Raw genomic sequence first — 18,593 nt, 5'->3', positions numbered from 1 at the left:
CTTTGCATGTTTGTCACACTTAAGTGTTTCGGAACATCAAACCAATTTAAACAATAGTCAAGGACAACACAAGTAAACACAAAATGCAATTTGTAAATGAAGGTGTTTATTATTAAAGGTGAAAAAAAATCCAAACCATCATGGCCCTGTGTGAAAAAGTTATGGCCCCTAAACCTAATAACTGGTTGGGCCACCCTTAGCAGCAACAACTGCAACCAAGCGTTTGCGATAACGTGCAATGAGGCTTTTACAGCGTCCTGGAGGAATTTTGGCCCACTCATCTTTGCAGAATTGTCCTAATTCAGTTACATTAGAGGGTTTTCGAGCATGAACGGCCTTTTTAAGGTCATACCACAACATCTCAATAGGATTCAGGTCAGGACTTTGGCTAGGCCACTCCAAAGTCTTCATTTTGTTTTTCTTCAGCCATTCGGTGGTGGACTTGCTGGTGTGTTTAGGATCATTGTCCTGCTGCAGAACCCAAGTTCGTTTCAGCTTGAGTACACGAACAGATGGTCGGACATTCTCCTTCAGGATCTCTTGGTAGACAGCAGAATTCATAGTTCCTTTTATCACGGCAAGTCTTCCAGGTCCTGAAGCAGCAAAACAGCCCCAGACCATCACACTACCACCACCATATTTTACTGTTGGTATAATGTTCTTTTTATGAAATGCAGTGTTCCTTCTACGCCAGATATACTTGGACACACACCTTCCAAAGAGTTCCACTTTTGTCTCATCGGTCCACAGAATGTTGTCCCAAAAGTCTTGGGGATCATCAAGATGTGTTGTGGAGAAATTGAGACGAGCTTTGATGTTCTTTTTGCTCAGCAGTGGTTTTCTCCTTGGAACTCTGCCATGCAGGCCATTTTTGCCCAGTCTTTTCCTGATGGTGGAGGCATGAACGCTGACCTTAACTGAGGCAAGTGAGGCCTGCAGTTCCTTGGACGTTGTTGTGGGGTCTTTTGTGGCCTCTTGGATGAGTCGTCGCTGCGCTCTTGGGGTAATTTTGGGCGGCCGGCCACTCCTGGGAAGGTTCACCACTGTTCCATGTCTTCGCCATTTGTGGATAATGGCTCTTACTGTGGTTCGCTGGATTCCCAAAGCTTTGGAAATGGCTTTATAACCCTTTCCAGACTGATAGATCTCAATTACTTTCTTTCTCAATTGTTCCTGAATTTCTTTGGGTCTCGGCATGATGTGTAGCTTTTAAGGATCTTCTGGTGGACCTTACTGTGTCAAGCAGCTCCTATTTAAGTGATGCCTTGATTGTGAACAGGTGTGGCAATAATCAGGCCTGGGTGTGGCTAGAGAAATTGAACTCAGGTGTGGACAACCACAGTTATAGTATGTTTTAACAAGGGGGGCAATCACTTTTTCACACAGGGCCATGATGGTTTGGATTTTTTTTCACCTTTAATAATAAACACCTTAATTTACAAATTGCATTTTGTGTTTACTTGTGTTGTCCTTGACTATTGTTTAAATTGGTTTGATGTTCCGAAACACTTAAGTGTGACAAACATGCAAAGGAACAGGAAATGAGGAAGGGGGCAAACACTTTTTCACACCACTGTACAGGTGTGTGTGGGGAGGCACCGACATATATACAGGTGTGTATGGGGAGGCGCCGAGATATATACAGGTGTGTGTGGGGAGGCGCCGACATATATACAGATGGGTGGGGAGGCTCTGACATATATACAGGTGTGTGGGGGGGGCGCTGACATATATACAGGTCCGTTTCTTCACAGCGCATGCACTGATTACATCATCGGTGAACTACAAGTGAAATATCTCCTAAACGAGCGTCGTTTAGGAGATATTTCCACTACCTATAGGTAAGCCTCATTCTAGGCTTACCTATAGGTAAAAATCACTAGGTAGGGTTTACAAGCACTTTAACCACTTCCATACTGGGCACTTAAACACCTTCCTTCCCAGACCAAGTTTCAGCTTTCAGCTCTGTCGCACTTTGAATGACAATTGCGCGGTCATGCTACACTGTACCCAAATTACATTTTTATAATTTTTCCCCCACAAATAGAGCTTTCTTTTGGTGGTATTTGATCATTGTGGGCACTGACTGGAATCCCTGGTGGTCTAGGGTGGCATACCTTGTGCTGGGTATCCCTGGTGGTTCAGTGTGGGCATCCTCGGGGGGGGGGGGGGGGCTGCGCTGATAATCGATCAGCACAGACCCCCCCGTCAGAGGAGCAGCCGATCAGCTCTCCTCTACTCGTGTCTGACAGACGCGAGTGAGGAAGAGCTGATCACCGGCTCTTCCTATTTACACTGTGATCAGCCGTGATTCAGACTGACACCCCGCAACAACTATTGCCGCGATGCGCACCCCCGCGGCTCAAAATCCTGATCACGTCATATGATGTCCGGTCAGGATTTTGAAACTTTGCCGCTGTGCTTTTGTTCTAGAGCGGGCGGCAAGTGGTTAACATTATATATACTTATATCGGTCAGATTCCAGTCACCCTGTGTGTAGCAGCTTGTGCTCTCGCTAAGGCCCCTTTCACACTGGGTTGGGAGCGGCGTCGGCGGTAAAACAGCGCTAATTTTAACGCTGTTTTAGCGGCAGTATTCAGCCACTAGCAGGGGGTAAGAAAGGGTTAAAACCACCGCAAAGCGCTGCTACAGCAGCGCTTTGTGTCAGGACGCTTTGCAGGCGCTATTTTTAGTGCTGTAGCTCCTGCAAAGCGCCCCAGTGTGAAAGGGGTCTTATGGATCCATACAGTAGAAGAGACTACAGCAGTGAGGAGTCTGACCAATCACTCCTATAGCTTTACATGACATCAGTTCGGTCTCCTGAACCCCCTCCTAAGCTGCTCGAGCTCGAGACCGCGCATAAGCCGAGTCTACACATGCGCACTACTGCCCTCAGGCCTCGGGGACGAGCACGGATGCGAGCGAGTTGCTGAACGCTAGTAGCAAATTTGCGCTTTGCATCCTTATTACTGCGCAAAGCGGCGCCTCGGATTGGCCAGAATCCTTTCCGCAGCGCTTCCTCAGTCTCATCGGCAGGGCGCACGAGAATAACACCTATTCGTGTGATTTATTTTGCGACTCCTGCCGTATGCCAGCACCGATGTACGTCTCTATGGTTTCTGCCATGGAACCGCAACAACAACAAAAGGAATTGTCGGTCCGCCGGCGTGACGTCATTACAGGAATACGGAAGAAGATCCTGAAAGGCGCTGTAGTCGACATGGGGAAGAAACATAAGAAACACAAAGGCGACAAGCACGGCCATGAGGGCAAAGACGAGAGAGCGGCGGAGAGCCGTGAGTTTCTGTAATGATGTGTGCATTGTATGGTGAGGGGACCAGGAACTACAAGTCCCAGCATGCTGTGCTCTGAGTGTTCTCAGCAGCTGGAGTCAGTGTAGTGTATCAGCCTATCCAGCCATTCAGAACATAAGAAGAACATGCTGTGTGCATTCATTGGAGAGAGGCAGCTACATTGGTACACAGGCTGGGAATCAAGATAGTCACCACACTGCACAGGGTTCAAGGCTCCCCTTCATCAGGGCTAATCGAGCACTGAATACAAAGTTCCTGTAATTGGCTAAGGTGGGTGGATGGTATTATCTCCTCAGCCAATCAGAGGAAGCTTTGTATTCATTTGGAGAACACTGCGATTTCAATGAATGGCTGCTCAGCCTGGCTTAGTCTTGTTCTGGGTGTGGGGTGAGGAGCTTGTGTCCCACGGCCGAAACGCAGTGTTGTATACGATATGAAGCTGCATACAGTGTATACAGCAGGCTTACCTGTTGGTGTAAGAAATGGTTCCTTTAGGCCAGCTTGGCCCATACTAACTAGTTAAAGTGGTTGTAAAGTCATTTTTTTGACTTTTCCTACAGGAAAGCTTATAATAAGGCTTACCTGTAGGTAAAATAATTATCTCCTAAACCTGTATGGTTTAGGAGATATTCTCCGCGCAATGCATCTCTGACTGCAGCGACACATGCGCACAGGGGATTCTCGGCTGGAAGCCTGGCAGACGCCGGACCCTGCCGGGAAGAAATCTCCCGAGCGGGAGTGACGATATTGCGGCTCTGGCTACTCACAGCGCCGGAGCCACGATACCCGGAAGAAACGCAGAGGGAACAAGTCGGCTCCCTCGGCGTGGATCGGGCCAGATGTTGGGGCCTCATTCTAAGGTAAGTATTTCATAATGAGCTAGTATGCAGTGCATACTAGCTCATTATGCCTTTTCCTTTGCAGGTGAGAAAAAATAAATAATTTTCAGCGGGTTTACAACCGCTTTAAAGGATAACTAAAGGTTCAATTTAAAAACAAACCTGTCATACTTGCCTCCTTCGTGCAGTTGGTTTTGCACAGAGGGGAGGAGTCATTTAGGGCTCAGGATTCTGAAAGAACAGCCCGGGTGGCTGTTCCTTTTGAGCACATGCGCCAATGACCTCATAAGCTGCATATATATAGTAAATAGGATATTTACAGTACCTATAAGTAAGCCTTATTAAAGGGAAAGATTAAAGTTTTCAATTACAAGTGAAAGCAAAACTGGAGATCGGCTTTAACCCCCAGTCCCACCGGGTGTGACTTCTTCAGGTGTGACATGCGATTTACAAATCGCACCTGAAGTAGTATCTAATGTGTTTTATTAGGTAAGATTAGAAACTACAATTTGAGAAGTACATTGCCTTGACAAAAATATTCATACCCCTTGAAATTTTCCCCATTTTGTCATGTTGCAACCAAAAACGTAAATGTATTTTATTGGGATTAAATGTGATCGACCAACACAAAGTGGCACATAATTGTGAAGTGGAAGAAAAATGATAAATGGTTTTCAAAGTTGTTTACAAATAAATATGTGGAAACTGTGGCGTGCTTTTGTATTCAGCCCCCTTTACTCTGATACCCCTAACTAAAATCTAGTGGAACCAATTGCCTTAAAGTGGTTGTAAACCCTTACAAACCACTTTGACCTACAGGTAAGCCTAGATTAAGGCTTACCTGTAGGTCCAAGAAATATCTTCTAAACCTATACGGTTTAGGAGATATTTGCCTGAAGACAGGCACCGCTGTCTACGGCGCATGCGCCGTAGAAAGCGACGCGCAGGCGCACTGAGCGCGGCATTTCCAACAATGGATCTGCCGCGCGTGTCGGCTCCCGTGCGCATGCGCGGGAGTGACGTCATTGCGGCTCCGCCGAATGACAGCGGCTGAGCTGCGAGACGCCACCAGCAAGATGGATGCGGCGGACTACAGGGTACAGCGGCGACTTCGCTGGCTCCTTTGTCAGGTAAGTGACACATAATGGGCTACTATGCGATGCATAGTAGTCCATTATGCTTTGCCTTTGCAGGGAATGAAAGAGGAAGTAAACTCATCAGGGTTTACTTCCTCTTTAAGAAGTCACCTAATTATTAGAGTGCAGCTGTGTGTAATTGAATCTCAGTAAAAAAAAATACAGCTGATCCAGGAAGGGGGCATGCATGCATGTTGGTGGCGGCTGGCTCCTTCTGTCATCAGATTTGATGTCTGCCAATCATCAAGCAGAGAGGCCGAATGGCGGTTTGCCTATGTAAATAAGGCAGATCGCCTTACTGATGGGGGAAGAGATGAAATTTGTGTCCCTGCAAAGCAGGCAATAAATGTCTTCTCTTCTCCTAGTAAAAGCACCTCTCACAGTGTATTAAACACTGGCTATGCACACAGTTAACCCATTGAATGTCCCTGGTGTTAATCCCCTCCCAGCCAGTGTCATTAATACAGTGCATATTTTTTTAGCACTGATCACTGCATTAGTGTCACTGGTCCCCAGAAAGTTTCAGAATGTCTGCTGCAATAGCACAGTCATGCAATAATTCGCTGATCGCTACCATTACTAGTGAAAAATAAAAATATCCCTTTATATAAAAAAAAAAAAAAAAAAATCCCAATATACTCTTATTGGGATTTTTTTTACCAAAAACATTTAGCAGAATACATATTGGCCTAAATTTAGGAAGAAATTTTATTTCTTTCTTTCTTTTTTTTTTTTTAACTGTCGGTCTTTTTTGCTTATAGCGCAAATAATAAATGCAGAGGGAATCAAATGCCACCAAAAGAAAGCTCTATTTGTGTGTGGGGGGGGGGGGACAATTTTATTTGGTACAGGGTCGCACTACCGCGCAATTGTCAAAGTAACACAGTGCCGTATTGCTAAAAAAGCCTTCCGGAAGGGTTAAGTGGATAAACGTTTAAAATAAGGCCCCTGCACAGCCTGACCATCACTGTTCCTCCCTGTGACATTGTCAGCCCCTCCCCCAACCTCTGCACATGTAGCTGCATGTCGCATGAAATCTTACAGAAGTAGTGCTGAAGTCGTATTTTGAAGTCGCTCTTTAAGTGCCAGTTCACACTAGTGTGATGACAGACATTGAGTGTGATTTGCACTGCATTGCTTTGCAGATCACATGAAATGTCTGTGCAATGCAATTTCAGCCATACAAACTGTGTGGCTGAAATCGCATTTGCACCCAAATTGTGCAGGACCCTTTTTTTTTTTTTTTTTCTTTTTTTTTCTTTTTTTTTTTTTTGGCGTCCAGGGGACGAAATAAAACATCCTCTGTGCATACCTAAAACTGAACTCCAGGAAATTCAGCCAATCAGTAAGATGAGCTGCCATACTAGGAGTGAATTCCAACAAGGTGCATGGCACCTTGTGTATTTATCGCTTTAATTTACATTTGACAGTTTTACAAAGCTCCAGGAGTACAGCTATCCATATACTGCCTGCGCTCCAAAAGGAGAAACTCTCTCTCTTTTCTCACACAGAGCTTCTCTGTCTGCCCCTCCCCTCTGTTGTCCATTCACAGAAGCCTTTGCATTTTGTGAATGAGTTCACATAACACAGTGCTCTGTGATTGGACAGGAGGGGGAGCAGGCACAGTGGCTGCATGAGACTCTGCAGTGGTTGGAGCGAAGACCAGAAGGTCCAGTGCCAAAACACCAAAAGTAAAGCAAGGGATATGCTCCCGGTGCTCTGTAAATATGTACATTAAAGTGGTTCTAAAGCCTAAACATTTTTTACCTAAATGCATTCCTTGCATTAAGGTAAATGTTTAGGCATCAGCGTTCCCCCTTCCCCCACCTTTTACTTGCCTGAGCCCTCATTTGAGCCAGCACTGCTTATGTCTGCAGCTCTTCTATCCTCTCACTTCTGGGTCTCGCTGACTTTGAAAGGCACCAGCATGGACTGGCTTTGTTTTTGCGATTCTGCACTGCGTCGCTTTAATTGACAATTGCGTAGTCGTGCAACGCTGTACCAAAACAAAATTGACGTCCTTTTTTTTCCACAAATAGCGCTTTCTTTTGACGGTATTTTATCATGTCAGCGTTTTTTTCGGGTTTTTTTGCGCTATAAACAAAAAAAAGTGACAATTTTGAAAAAAAACACAATTTTGTACTTTTTGCTGTAATAAATAGCCCCATTTTTAAATTTAAAAAAAAAGCTATATTTTTTTAATAGTTATGGCGGTGATTTTTATTGAGACTGCGACATTATGTCGGACGCTTTTGACACTTTTTTTTTTGGGTTGTTTGACAATTATACAGCGATCAGTGCTATAAAAATGCACTGATTACTGTATAAATGTCACTGCAGGGAAGGGGTTAACACTAGGGGGCGATCAAGGGGTTAACTGTGTTCCCTGTGTGTGTTCTAACTGTGGGGGATGGGACTGACTATAGGAGTTGAGATGGTGGTTCCCAGCTCGTAGGAGCGCTCTCGTGCTCTCCCTCTCTCCTCACAGAACTGGGATGTGTGTGTGTATGTGTGTGTATGTATATATGTATATATATATATACACACACACACACACACACACACACACACACACGTCCCTGTTCTGCCTCTTGTGCCCGCGATCGCTCATTGCCAGTGGTCATCGTGACCGCCGGTCAGGAGCATCAGAACCCCCCGCTGTACAGCGGGCACTCACACCAGCTATCCTGCCTAAAGGGACCGTCGTATAGCTACAATGATTTGCGGGATCGTGCCGACCTGCCGCAGTATGACGGCGGCTGGTCAGCAAATGGTTAAAGAGATTATTCTACACAGTGGCATGCACTTTGTTGGACCTCGAATAATACAGTGGCTTAACTCCAGCTAACACTGCTACCTCAGGACAGCTCTTTAAATGGAGAAATAAAAAAATACATATTTTTAAGGTAATGTACCCTCTTTTTGGTTTTCCTTTGTTTTATAGAGATGTCCACAGTCTGAAGAGGGCTGTATACCTGAGTTGAATTGGAGATCAAAGTGGATTACTAATGTTACTTTGACCTTCGTGGAAGACTTCTACTATGACACTTAAAGGAGAAGTACAGCCAAAGCTTGTGATCCTATGGCTCACTGGAGTGCAGTTTGTTCTGCAATCCTGAGACCTGTTTTTAGCAGACAGCAGGCTGAAGTCACAGAGCCGGTCCATGCTGGAGCAAGTTCGCAACAATAACCCCTGGATCAGCACGTGGCTCAACCTCTCAACAACTTACTAAGAGCCAGAGCAAACCCCCCCCCCATCCCCCATCTGTCCCCTGTTAGAGCAGACAGCAGTGACTGACAGTCACCAGCTCTCTCTTGCTCACGGAGCTCTGAGAACGGAGTGATCAGCAGTCTTTCATAGCTCGGTTCTCAGTCTTAGAGCCTGCGGGGGACAGATGCAGCATCAGACCAATGCTGCATCCACCTAGGTATAATTTTGAAGAAAAAAAAACAAACTTCTTTCAAGCGCTGATGCATTTATTCCTTACCTGGCCCTTTTAAAGTGCTTAGTGCACTGGTCCAAACCGTTTGGTGAAGGGGAAGATTATAGCATGGGGTTAACTTTCAGGGTTTGGCCCCTTAATTCCAGTGAAGGGAACGCTTAAGGCATCAGCATGCCAAAACATTTTGGACAATTTCATGCTCCCAACCCAACTTTGTGGAAATAGTTTGGGGGTGGCCCCTCCTGTTCCAACATAACTGTACACCAGTGCACAAAGCAAGGTCCAGAAAGACATGGAGGAACTTGACTGGCTTGACCTCAACCCAATAGAACACCTTTTGGGATGAATTATAGTGGAGACTGTGAGCCAGGCCTTCTCTCCCAACATCAGTGCCTGGCCTCACAAATGCGCTTCTGCAAGAATGGTCAGACATTCCCATAGACACTCCTAAACCTTGTGGACGGCCTTCCCAGAAGAGTTGAAGCTGTTAAAGCAGCAAAGGGTGGGCCAACTCAATATTGAACCCTACAGACTAAGACTGGGATGCCATTAAAGTTCATGTGTGTGAAAGGGAGATATGTCCCAATACTTTTGGTAATATAGTGTGTGTGTATATATTATTTTTATTTTATTTTTTACAGGCAAAGGGGGAAAAGCGGGACATTCAGAGAAGAAAAAAGACAAAAGTAAGGAAAATATATTGGTGGAAATGTATTAAGAGGTAGAGTTTCACTTTTATTTGCAAGCCATTCATTTGACGCTCAGGGCATATCTAGTTTCTTCTCCTTCTACCCGGAATCTGATCATCTGCAATTGAGCTGTACTTGTGTACTACCTTCCTTTGACAGTTGGTATACATTAGTTTTATATATTGTAATTTGCAGTATTAAAGCTGTGCCAATTGCTGTTGTGTGTTTTTTTTTTTTTTTTTTTTTTTTTTTTTGTGTTAAAGTAAGTTCTTAAATAGCTGCATGCTTTCTTTTCAGAATATGTAGAAAAGCCATTAAAACTTGTCTTAAAAGTTGGGACTGGAGAGGTAAAGGAGCTGTCCACAGCCCGGGCTTCAGCTATTCCACATGGCTTTCATGAAGACAAGGCAGACCATGATAAACACAGAGACAAAAAGAAGAAGAAAAAAAAGAAAAATGAGAAAACACTTGGGCCGGGTGAAGAAAAAAAGAAGAAAAAGGTGGGTGTTCACTATGGGGTATCAATGTAAATTCACCGTTTGATTCAGTGACTTCTTGAAATTTGACACCTTCATTTGGCTACATTTTTACAGATATTTAATACTGTTGTTTGTTACTGTTAGGCTACTTCATTTGGTAGCGATTGGGAAGCAGGCTGAGCAGTACAAGCCACAATTCAGCTTATTTAGTTCTTTGTGAGAGATGTTCCCCCACACATTGGGAACTAATGTCCTCCCAGTTTCTCTCTTGTACATCACGGGACACAGAGTAGGCCACATTCATGACTGCCTGGGTTATGCACCACTTATAGGTGAATGGACACTGGCAGACCAAACAGACAGGAAGACCCCTCCCACTCAGGAAGCTCCTCAGTTTTTCACCAGTGTCTTTAAGGTAATGATCACTTAAAATGTTACTAAACCCACAACAGTAAAATCAGTCTGTATATGCAGCATAGCATGCTTGTTATACTCGCTGTGGAAATTAAGGGGTTAATCCTCTGCATTGTGTTTAAAAACAAAACAAAAAATCATTTTTTCCTGCATGCATAGATCCTTCCCCTCCCGCATTGTCTATCTGGGGAAGGTCAGCTAACACAGCCAGTCTGCACATACTCAGTTGTGTCTTTTATGCTGGAGAGAACATTTACTTGTTCTCAGTGCTAGCCAGGTCACATGATTTTGACATCACACATGTGGGCGTGTATACAGGCTGTAGTGTAAATGTCCTCGTACATGAACTCAGCACTGGAGAAACTGCAGTTTATCACAAAACCGTGGCATACAGATCATCCAAAAAAGTATATAGTGGAAGTATTTTAATCTAAAAAGATTTATAAGCTTTGAGCACTGAGGGGGGGGGGGGGGGTGAACTATTTTCATATTACTGGGTATAGTAACACTTTTTAAGTATAACTTTCTGTGTGCTATAGCCAATTTCTCGAGTGATTCCAGCACAAATCAGGAATTTGGTTGGCTGGATCTATTCTTTCTTGTGACTAGGATGCTTAGATGGATGGGACCCAGGCCCCTCTAAGATGAAGTCGGATTTCAATGGGCCCTTGCTTGTAACATGACTATTTGACACTGGACCCGGTGCATACAGAAACCTGTATACTGTTGTTGCCTAACTGGTTTTCCCTTATGTGATCTCTATGGGCAATGTAGTGCTCTGTGTGCCTCTGATATGCTGTTCCAGTTATGTGGGGCTTTCTGTGCACTTTTATTTATTCCCAAGGGAGATTTATTGGGCCGACTGTTTCAGGCGAGCACTCAGGGAGGTATGCACTTAGCGGCATTTGCATGCACCGTAATGGCCGGAAGTATGTCAAGGTAAGAAGCCGGTTTTTGTTTAAGGCTCTCTGGTACAAAGGAGGCTGGTCTTGCGGTGCTGCAAGGATCACAGAGCAGGTGCTGGTTTGCCTTTTGCATGTGAATACTGCCTCTGGGAGGGATGGATGCTGGCAGCTGAGGAATCCTCTGTGCTGTTGTGTATGCTGAGTTAGCCTTTGCTGGGAGGGAAGCCAGCTAGGCACAGCCCTATTGTCCAGCTCGCTTATGAATGTCTTCCAGGAAGGAGGAAGAACAACCATGAAGGGCCTGACTGCTGTCAGGTCCTGAGGACACCAACCACAGTCCTGCCGTGCTTGCATCTGCCAAAGGACCTGAGGTGGCAGGTGCATCGGAGCCACTGTGTATTCTCTGGCATTGTAGCCATTTCAGGGGCATTAACATCGGCTTATGTCACCAAGGGTGGCTTGGCTGCTTCTTTGGTAGGCCTGGAAGGTAAAATTGCACGAATGATTATCTCCATGTCACACGGCAGTAAAAAGCAGGGGGAGGTCACCTTCAGCAATACCCCTTCCAGGGGTAAAGGAGGAATGAGTGGACATTGATGGGGAGGTGGTCCGAGAAGAGCTTGAGGAGGGTCAAATGATGGAATCTACCGCTAAAGGTTCTGAACCCGAGAGAGCGAAGGGGCCCTCAATCTCATTTGGACATTTTCACTTAGGGGTGTACCCACTTTTGTTGCCATCAGTTTAGACATTAATGGCTGTGTAAGTTATTTTGAGGGGACAGCAAATTTACACTGTTATAAAAGCTGTACACTCACTACTTTACATTGTAGCAAAGTGCCATTTCTTCAATGTTGTCACATTAAAAGATTAAAAGAATGCAAGTGGTGTACTTGTTTTTGTGAGTTACTGTATGTGGCCTGGTGTCAGACCAGGAAGTTTTATCCCTGTAAATACTATTGGTCATGTTTTGGCATTCCTCCAGTCGGGGGATAGAAATAAAATTTTGCCATAAGCATCATTTAAAACGAGAAATCAATCAGCGCTTAACAAAATGAATAAGGGAAATAGTAAAAAATGCAGCTAGAATACTATAGGTCAAAATACCAAATCCCACATTACAAAGTAAAAAAGTAACAGTACAGCGCAAAAGTAATTAAATAAATAACAATCAATTAATATAGTGCATAAAAACACAGCAGTCCATAAGTGAAAAGAAAACAGACCTGTTTTCTTTTCACTTATGGACTGTTGTGTTTTTATGCACTATATTAATTGATTGTTATTTATAAGCACCATTAAGGACCAGATATCGGCTTTGGCATTTTCTTTTCAGAGACCAATTGCCTCTCGTTTGTTGATATGCACTTTTGTGCATGTGGAGCCCGTATGGTACCTCTTGTTAAAGAGAAGCTCCAGACGTTTTTATGAAAATTAAAAGTCAGCAGCTGCAATAACTTAATAAACAGACACCTGTCCCAGATTCGATTCCAGCGCTGTGCTCACCTGAGGGGTGTCGGGGACTTAACTGTGGGCATCCGGATGTGACCGCTTGCGGCTTCACAGCCAGGTGCCTGTTATGCATGCTCATGGTCCAGTAGTCTTCTGGGATCTGTGACACTTCTCAGAAGAGTGCGGGGAAGGAGTGAAAGTAGGAGCAGGTACCTGTCAAAAATTGACAAATGTCAAAGAGGAGTGGGGAAGGAGCCTTTAAAGCAGAACTTTCCCTTTTTGTCTCCTCGTGTCCATGGGACTGGAATTTTTTATTTTTTTTTGGCAATCACTTGATTGTTGGAGCAGGTAGCTCTTTCCAATAGGGAGATATTTTTAGTTCTCCACCATTAGAAAGTGGTATTGCATTGTCATCTGTCATTCTTGTCAAAGGTGGTTTTGAGTTTTCATATGAATCAGGGAATTGTCTTGCCTATTTTCAGCATGAATATTATGCATCCAATTCAAATTGCATTCTAACAGTGGCGTTTGAGCAAATTAAAGTGGCTGTAAAGGCAGGGTTTTTTTTTTACCTTAAAGCGGGGGTCAGCAACCTTTTTCCACTTAAGGGCCGTATTCGATGTATGTGAATGTATGGAGGGCCACATTTACTTGCTTATAAATGAAGATAATCTGAACTCCTTTACATTACAAAGCCCCCACACCTCTGGACCCCTTTACATTATACAGCCCGCCCTGCATATTAGTGTTTACATTTGCGGTCGCGACTTGCATATTCGTTCGCTTCTGCGCTCGAGCATGGAGAGATGGGCCGCTTTAAATTTGTTTTTTGTTTTTTAAACTGTCCCTTTTTTTTCTGTCAGAAGGTATGTAAACATCCCTTGTGACAGTAAAAGGCAGTGTCAGGTACTGTTTATGGAGGGATTTGGGGTCCCTCCTTTGCATTTTTCCTTTGCACTTTTAAAAGCATTCATCACGCCAAGTTTGGCTGTTTTGAATGCTGCCATTTTTTATAATTTGGCGCCTTTTAAGTCTTTGAGCGCCTAGAGGTGATTCAGTTCGCATTGTGCGCTATACAAGTATTTCATTCAAGTCTTTTGTAAACCAAGAGGGGTGATGTGGTGACATCGCTTCTGGGTTACTAGATCGGAGACCTGATCGAAACCGATTCCGGCTTCGCTCGGCTCTTTGGCCAGCCGGCGGACATGCCGGCTGGTCGCTTGGGCCTCCCGGGGGTGGGGGTTTTGCATCCCCTTCCGCTGCTTGGGATAACAGCCAAGCGGCTTCTTAGCTGCATCGGTTGTTGTCCCAAGAAAGCCAACCGGAGTTAAAATGTCCATGGGCCGGGTGCACGTGAATTCGCCACGTGCACTGATGGGCCAGACATTTTAGCGGCAGATGGCCGTAGGTTGATGACCCCGCCTTAAAGTGTCACTAAACCCACATCATAAACGATAAAATTCTGTATTACATGCTGTTCATATTCACTCACTATGAGATTTGTTTTCTGTATTCTGCAGTAAACTTGTTTCTCTTTCTCCACCTTCTGTTCATGTCCCCAATCCAGCTAGTTATTTGGCAACTCTGCTTATGCATTTCCTCCCTATCACATCTGAGCAGCCCATGTGACCGTAGAGACATGTAGGCGTATACGCAGTGGTAAAGGATAGCTTCACCCCCCCACCTCCCTCCTCCATGTCCACTAAACCGCTGGACATTACATGAAGATTGATGGAGGGTTCATCTCCCTTGTATTCTAAGACAAGGCTGGAGGGGCGTGACACAGCCGGTGACTGGAAGAAATCTGCTACACCATGGTATTTCAAATGTATAATTATTGCTTTTTACTATTCCAAGGGCTGTTTTTATTTTTTAAACAGCAGAGGGCTTGAAGCTCCTCCTGTTTATGTTTCCCTGCAGACAGGCTGGAAAAGATCTGGGTCATGTGACAGCTGTATATCGATTAGGAAAAATTACGTGTGTGTGTGTGTGTGTGTGTGTGTGTGTGTGTGTGTGTGTGGTTTAGTTAAAAAAAAAAATAATAATTGCAGTGCCATCATCCACATAAAGAAATAGAATGGATTACAGGGATACTAAACACACACACTGCTTAATTTACATTGCCCCTACTGGGTGCAGTGGCTTTCCTGGGTCTTTCTCTAGTGCCGGCAACACCAGTGAGCCAATGAAGAGAGAGCAGGGAGGTGGCTGAGCTGCGCTGTGTGTGTTAAAGAGGAAGTCAACCCTGATGGGTTTACTTCCTCTTTTTTTCCCTGCAAAGGTAAAGCATAATGGACTACTATGCATCGCATAGTAGCTCATTATGTGTCACTTACCTGACACAGGAGCCAGCGAAGTCGCCGCTGTCCCCTGTAGTCCACCGCATCCATCTTGCTTGTGGCGTCTCGCAGCTCCGACGAATGACAGCGGCGAAGCCGCGATGACGTCACTCCCGCGCATGCGCACGGGAGTCGCGTCTCGCAGCTCCGCCGCTGCCATTTGGCAAAGCCGCGATGACGTCACTCCCGCGCATGCGCACGGGAGTCGACAAATTAGGCAAATCCATTCTTGGACTTGCCGCATTTAGTGCGCCTGCGCGCCGCTGTCTACGGCGCATGCGCCGTAGACAGCGGTGCCCATTTTCGGGCAAATATCTCCTAAACCATATAGGTTTAGGAGATATTGCTTGGACCTACAGGTAAGCCTTAATCTAGGCTTACCTGTAGGTCAAAGTGGTCTGAAAGGGTTTACTTCCTCTTTAATAGCTGTCCATTGTCCAATGTCCATTCACAGGAGCGCAGCTCGGGTGTGAGCTAATAGCAGGAGGCTTACTATTAGGGGCATTCAGTAGGGGGGAGGAGCCAAGAGCGCAAGAAGGGGACCCAATAAGAGGATCGGGACTGCTCTGTACAAAAAAAAACATTCTTTTATAATCACTTGAATAAGGAGCTTCAGTCAGATGTGCAAAGATTGAAAGTCGGCAGCTACAAAAACTGTAGCTGCTGTGTGTTTTTTTTTTTTTTTTTTTTTATTATTTTTTTTTTATTATTAAAAACCAACAGAAACCTACCTGTCCAAGGATCCATTGCCGTCCTCACCCAAGCTGGTTTCTTCACCAGTCTTCAGACATTGGCATGCTAACTGGGCAGCTGGCTGTGACTCCTTGTGACTTCATAGCCAGCTGCCGTTGCTTGTGAAGTGGCTCTGCTTGGATTGCCTAGGCGATCCAAGCGGGTACCTGTCAAAACACACCGTGGAGTCTGCTCCCCCCTAATAAAGTATAATCCAAAGATGGCCAAGGAGAGGAGATGGAAGAGCAAAATCAATTTTTTTTTATTTTTTCTTCCCCCAATCTCATGTTCCCAGGATGATAAGAAGAAGAAAGACAAAAGTCAACGTGAAAGTGACCCTGATGATGGACATGCACTTCATTCACCACTTAGACCTGATTTACCAGCAATATCTGTTCAAGATTCTTCCCTTGTGAAACCAGAAGGTAAAGACCGATACTGTTATCGCTACCCATAAAAATATTCTCAATATTTATACAGTTGTACAATCTGGCAACAGAAGTCCATAATCTGGCTATATGTCACCCATGAGGTGTTAACTTATTTGTGTGGATCATAGTATATCAGAGGGATCAAGCGAGTCTGATACTTTCTAGGCAAAATGCAATTTGTGCAGTTCATGAAGGCAGGCAGAGGCTGCCATTGAGTTCATGATTCACCCCAATCCACAGCCTAAAATCTTCTTTTTTGGAAGAACATATCTGATGAAAGCAAAATCTCATGTGCTTTGTTAGCAGGGGAAAGTGTAGTGTGTTTTCGGTACGCATGTGCTAAACCTTTTTGCTGCTAACAACTTAAGGCATATGTTGGTGGGACCTGGGGTGGGGGGGGGTTACACGCATTTCACGTAAATTTTACATGCTGAATGTTTATTATGAGCTGACAATGTTGTGGTGGTTTTGCAGCCAGCTAATTGCTTCCACAGTCCCTCAGAAGGGGTTTTTAAACTTAGTCTAGGTTCACCTTTTTATAGCGTGTTAAATGTTGCACCCATATTTAGGGACTAACATGTTAAGCATCTCCTGAGCCCCCTCCCCCTTCTGTGACAGCATGAATTTAACACATTGTAGCTTAACAGTCCTTTACCCAATAGTGACTGCATTAGCGTTCCCTTTTCAGGCTAACATTTTCAGCAGGTACCATGTTACTTCCTGTGAATTGAACCAAATGTACAAAGTTATTGTCCTTTATAAACCTCTAATTCCCACCCCATCTAATGGAGATGAAAAGAAAAAGACATGTTTTAAGTCCAGCCTGAGATACAATGACGTCCTCCATATAGTCAGTGGAAGAATGGAGTATAGCCACCCAGGGACAAGAAGTGTTATTCGGAGGGTTACCAGGTGAAAATAAAGGGAAAAAAAATGGGTGTCGGACATCCGTTTTTGTTCATTAGATGCAGGGTCTGCTACGTAGTGCTACACAATGGTTCTGATGTACAGCTTCCCTCCCTAAATGTGATTCAGCAAGTCAGGCCTGAATAATTAACAATACGCCCTGTATAGCGTGCAAAAATCCAAATAAGGTCAGAAATGTCAAATCCATTGTAACACTACTGTAGGTTCACATCTGTCCCCTAGGAAATATCTGGCTACCCTTTTACACAGTGCCGCTGACAGGCGGGCCACTTGTATAACCGGAGCATTCACAACCATATAGTACTCCCCATTCTCCCTGTTTAGTGCTGAGTGCATATTCTGTTCCTAGTAAGGTGTTTTGCTATTTTAGCCATGAATACAGACTCCAATCGTGCTAAGGTGATTTAGCTAATATTTTAAAGCAACTCTGCACTGGAACCTTAGATTTAAAGTATATTATATATTTTTTCCCATGTAGAAGAGCAGACTCCACTGCAAGAAGCTTTGAATCAGCTCATCAGGCAGCTACAAAGGTAACGTGTTCCCCAAATACATTTAAGTTTATTTACTGTTTGCATAGTGGTGACTATTATTGCAAAGACACTTGCACAATGTTCACATGCAGTGCTTTTTTTTCTGCATCAAGAACACATGGAAGGCAGGTTATATGGGTTTTAATGGCCTAGTTCCCACCAGTGCTGTGTGTTCCAATGCTTTTCTGTTCTAGAAAAAAAAAATACAATTTGTTGCCTTTTTTTTTTTTTTTCTTTCACAGAACTGTACTGGAACACAGTAAAAAGCATAAAAAATGCATCAAAACACAACAGACTCCAGTACAGTGGGAAAAAAATTTAAAAGAAGGAAAAAAAAAAAACTAGTTAAAACACGCATGCATAAACGCATCAGGATTTGGGGGGGGGGGGGCAAACCGCAGCTCCTTGTCTGAATGGACACACAGAGCTGTGGCTTGGCTCGGGTGCCCCCATAGCAAGCTGCTTGCTGTGAGGGCACTCAACCGAAAGGGGCCAGGAGTACCGACGAGTGACCCAAGAAGAGGAGGATCTGGGCTGTTCTCTGCACATCCACTACATAGAGCAAGTAAGTATAACATGTTTATTTTTAACCACTTCAGTCTCAGAAGGTTTTACCCCCTTAATGACCAGTTTTTGCAATATGGCATTGCCTTTAACTGACAATTACGTGGTCGTCTGATGCTGTACCCAAATAAAATTTTACAGTCTAGATGTGCAAAGTTGGTAGAGACATCCCAACAGATTAAAGGCTGTAATTAAAGCAAAAGGTGGTTCAACAAAATACTGACATGGAGAGGGGGGCACCCCATACAACATAAAAACACAGAGAGCACATAAAAGACCAGTCACACTGCACACGTGTAAAGAACAGCAGAATGGCCTTGTTTATTGGGAACTCCTGCACAAATCCGGTTTCACACTAGAATACTGCACAGATCTGGAAGACATGCAGGGCGCACATTC

The 18,593-nt window shown here is 44.4% G+C and overlaps 1 protein-coding gene across 1 annotated transcript in view; it reads left to right on the top strand.

Annotated features, from left to right (window-relative positions):
• The first annotated feature begins 2,881 nt into the window (after window positions 1-2,881).
• BRD7 (bromodomain containing 7) overlaps window positions 2,882-18,593 on the top strand; it is a 66,077-nt gene continuing 50,365 nt past the window's right edge. The window contains exons 1-5 of the mRNA XM_077458402.1: window positions 2,882-3,296; window positions 9,374-9,418; window positions 9,719-9,921; window positions 16,035-16,164; window positions 17,576-17,630. Of these exons, the coding sequence (XP_077314528.1) occupies window positions 3,089-3,296; window positions 9,374-9,418; window positions 9,719-9,921; window positions 16,035-16,164; window positions 17,576-17,630 (641 nt within the window). The 5' untranslated portion in view covers window positions 2,882-3,088. The remainder of the gene's footprint in view (window positions 3,297-9,373; window positions 9,419-9,718; window positions 9,922-16,034; window positions 16,165-17,575; window positions 17,631-18,593) is intronic.

The sequence above is a fragment of the Lithobates pipiens genome, unplaced genomic scaffold (genome assembly GCF_037356315.1).
Source record: "Lithobates pipiens isolate NorthernLeopardFrog02 unplaced genomic scaffold, aLitPip1_a1.2 Scaffold_10, whole genome shotgun sequence".
Taxonomy (NCBI): Eukaryota; Metazoa; Chordata; class Amphibia; order Anura; family Ranidae; genus Lithobates; species Lithobates pipiens.
Note: the sequence above shows the minus strand (reverse complement) of the source record. Positions and strands in the feature narration are given on the sequence as shown.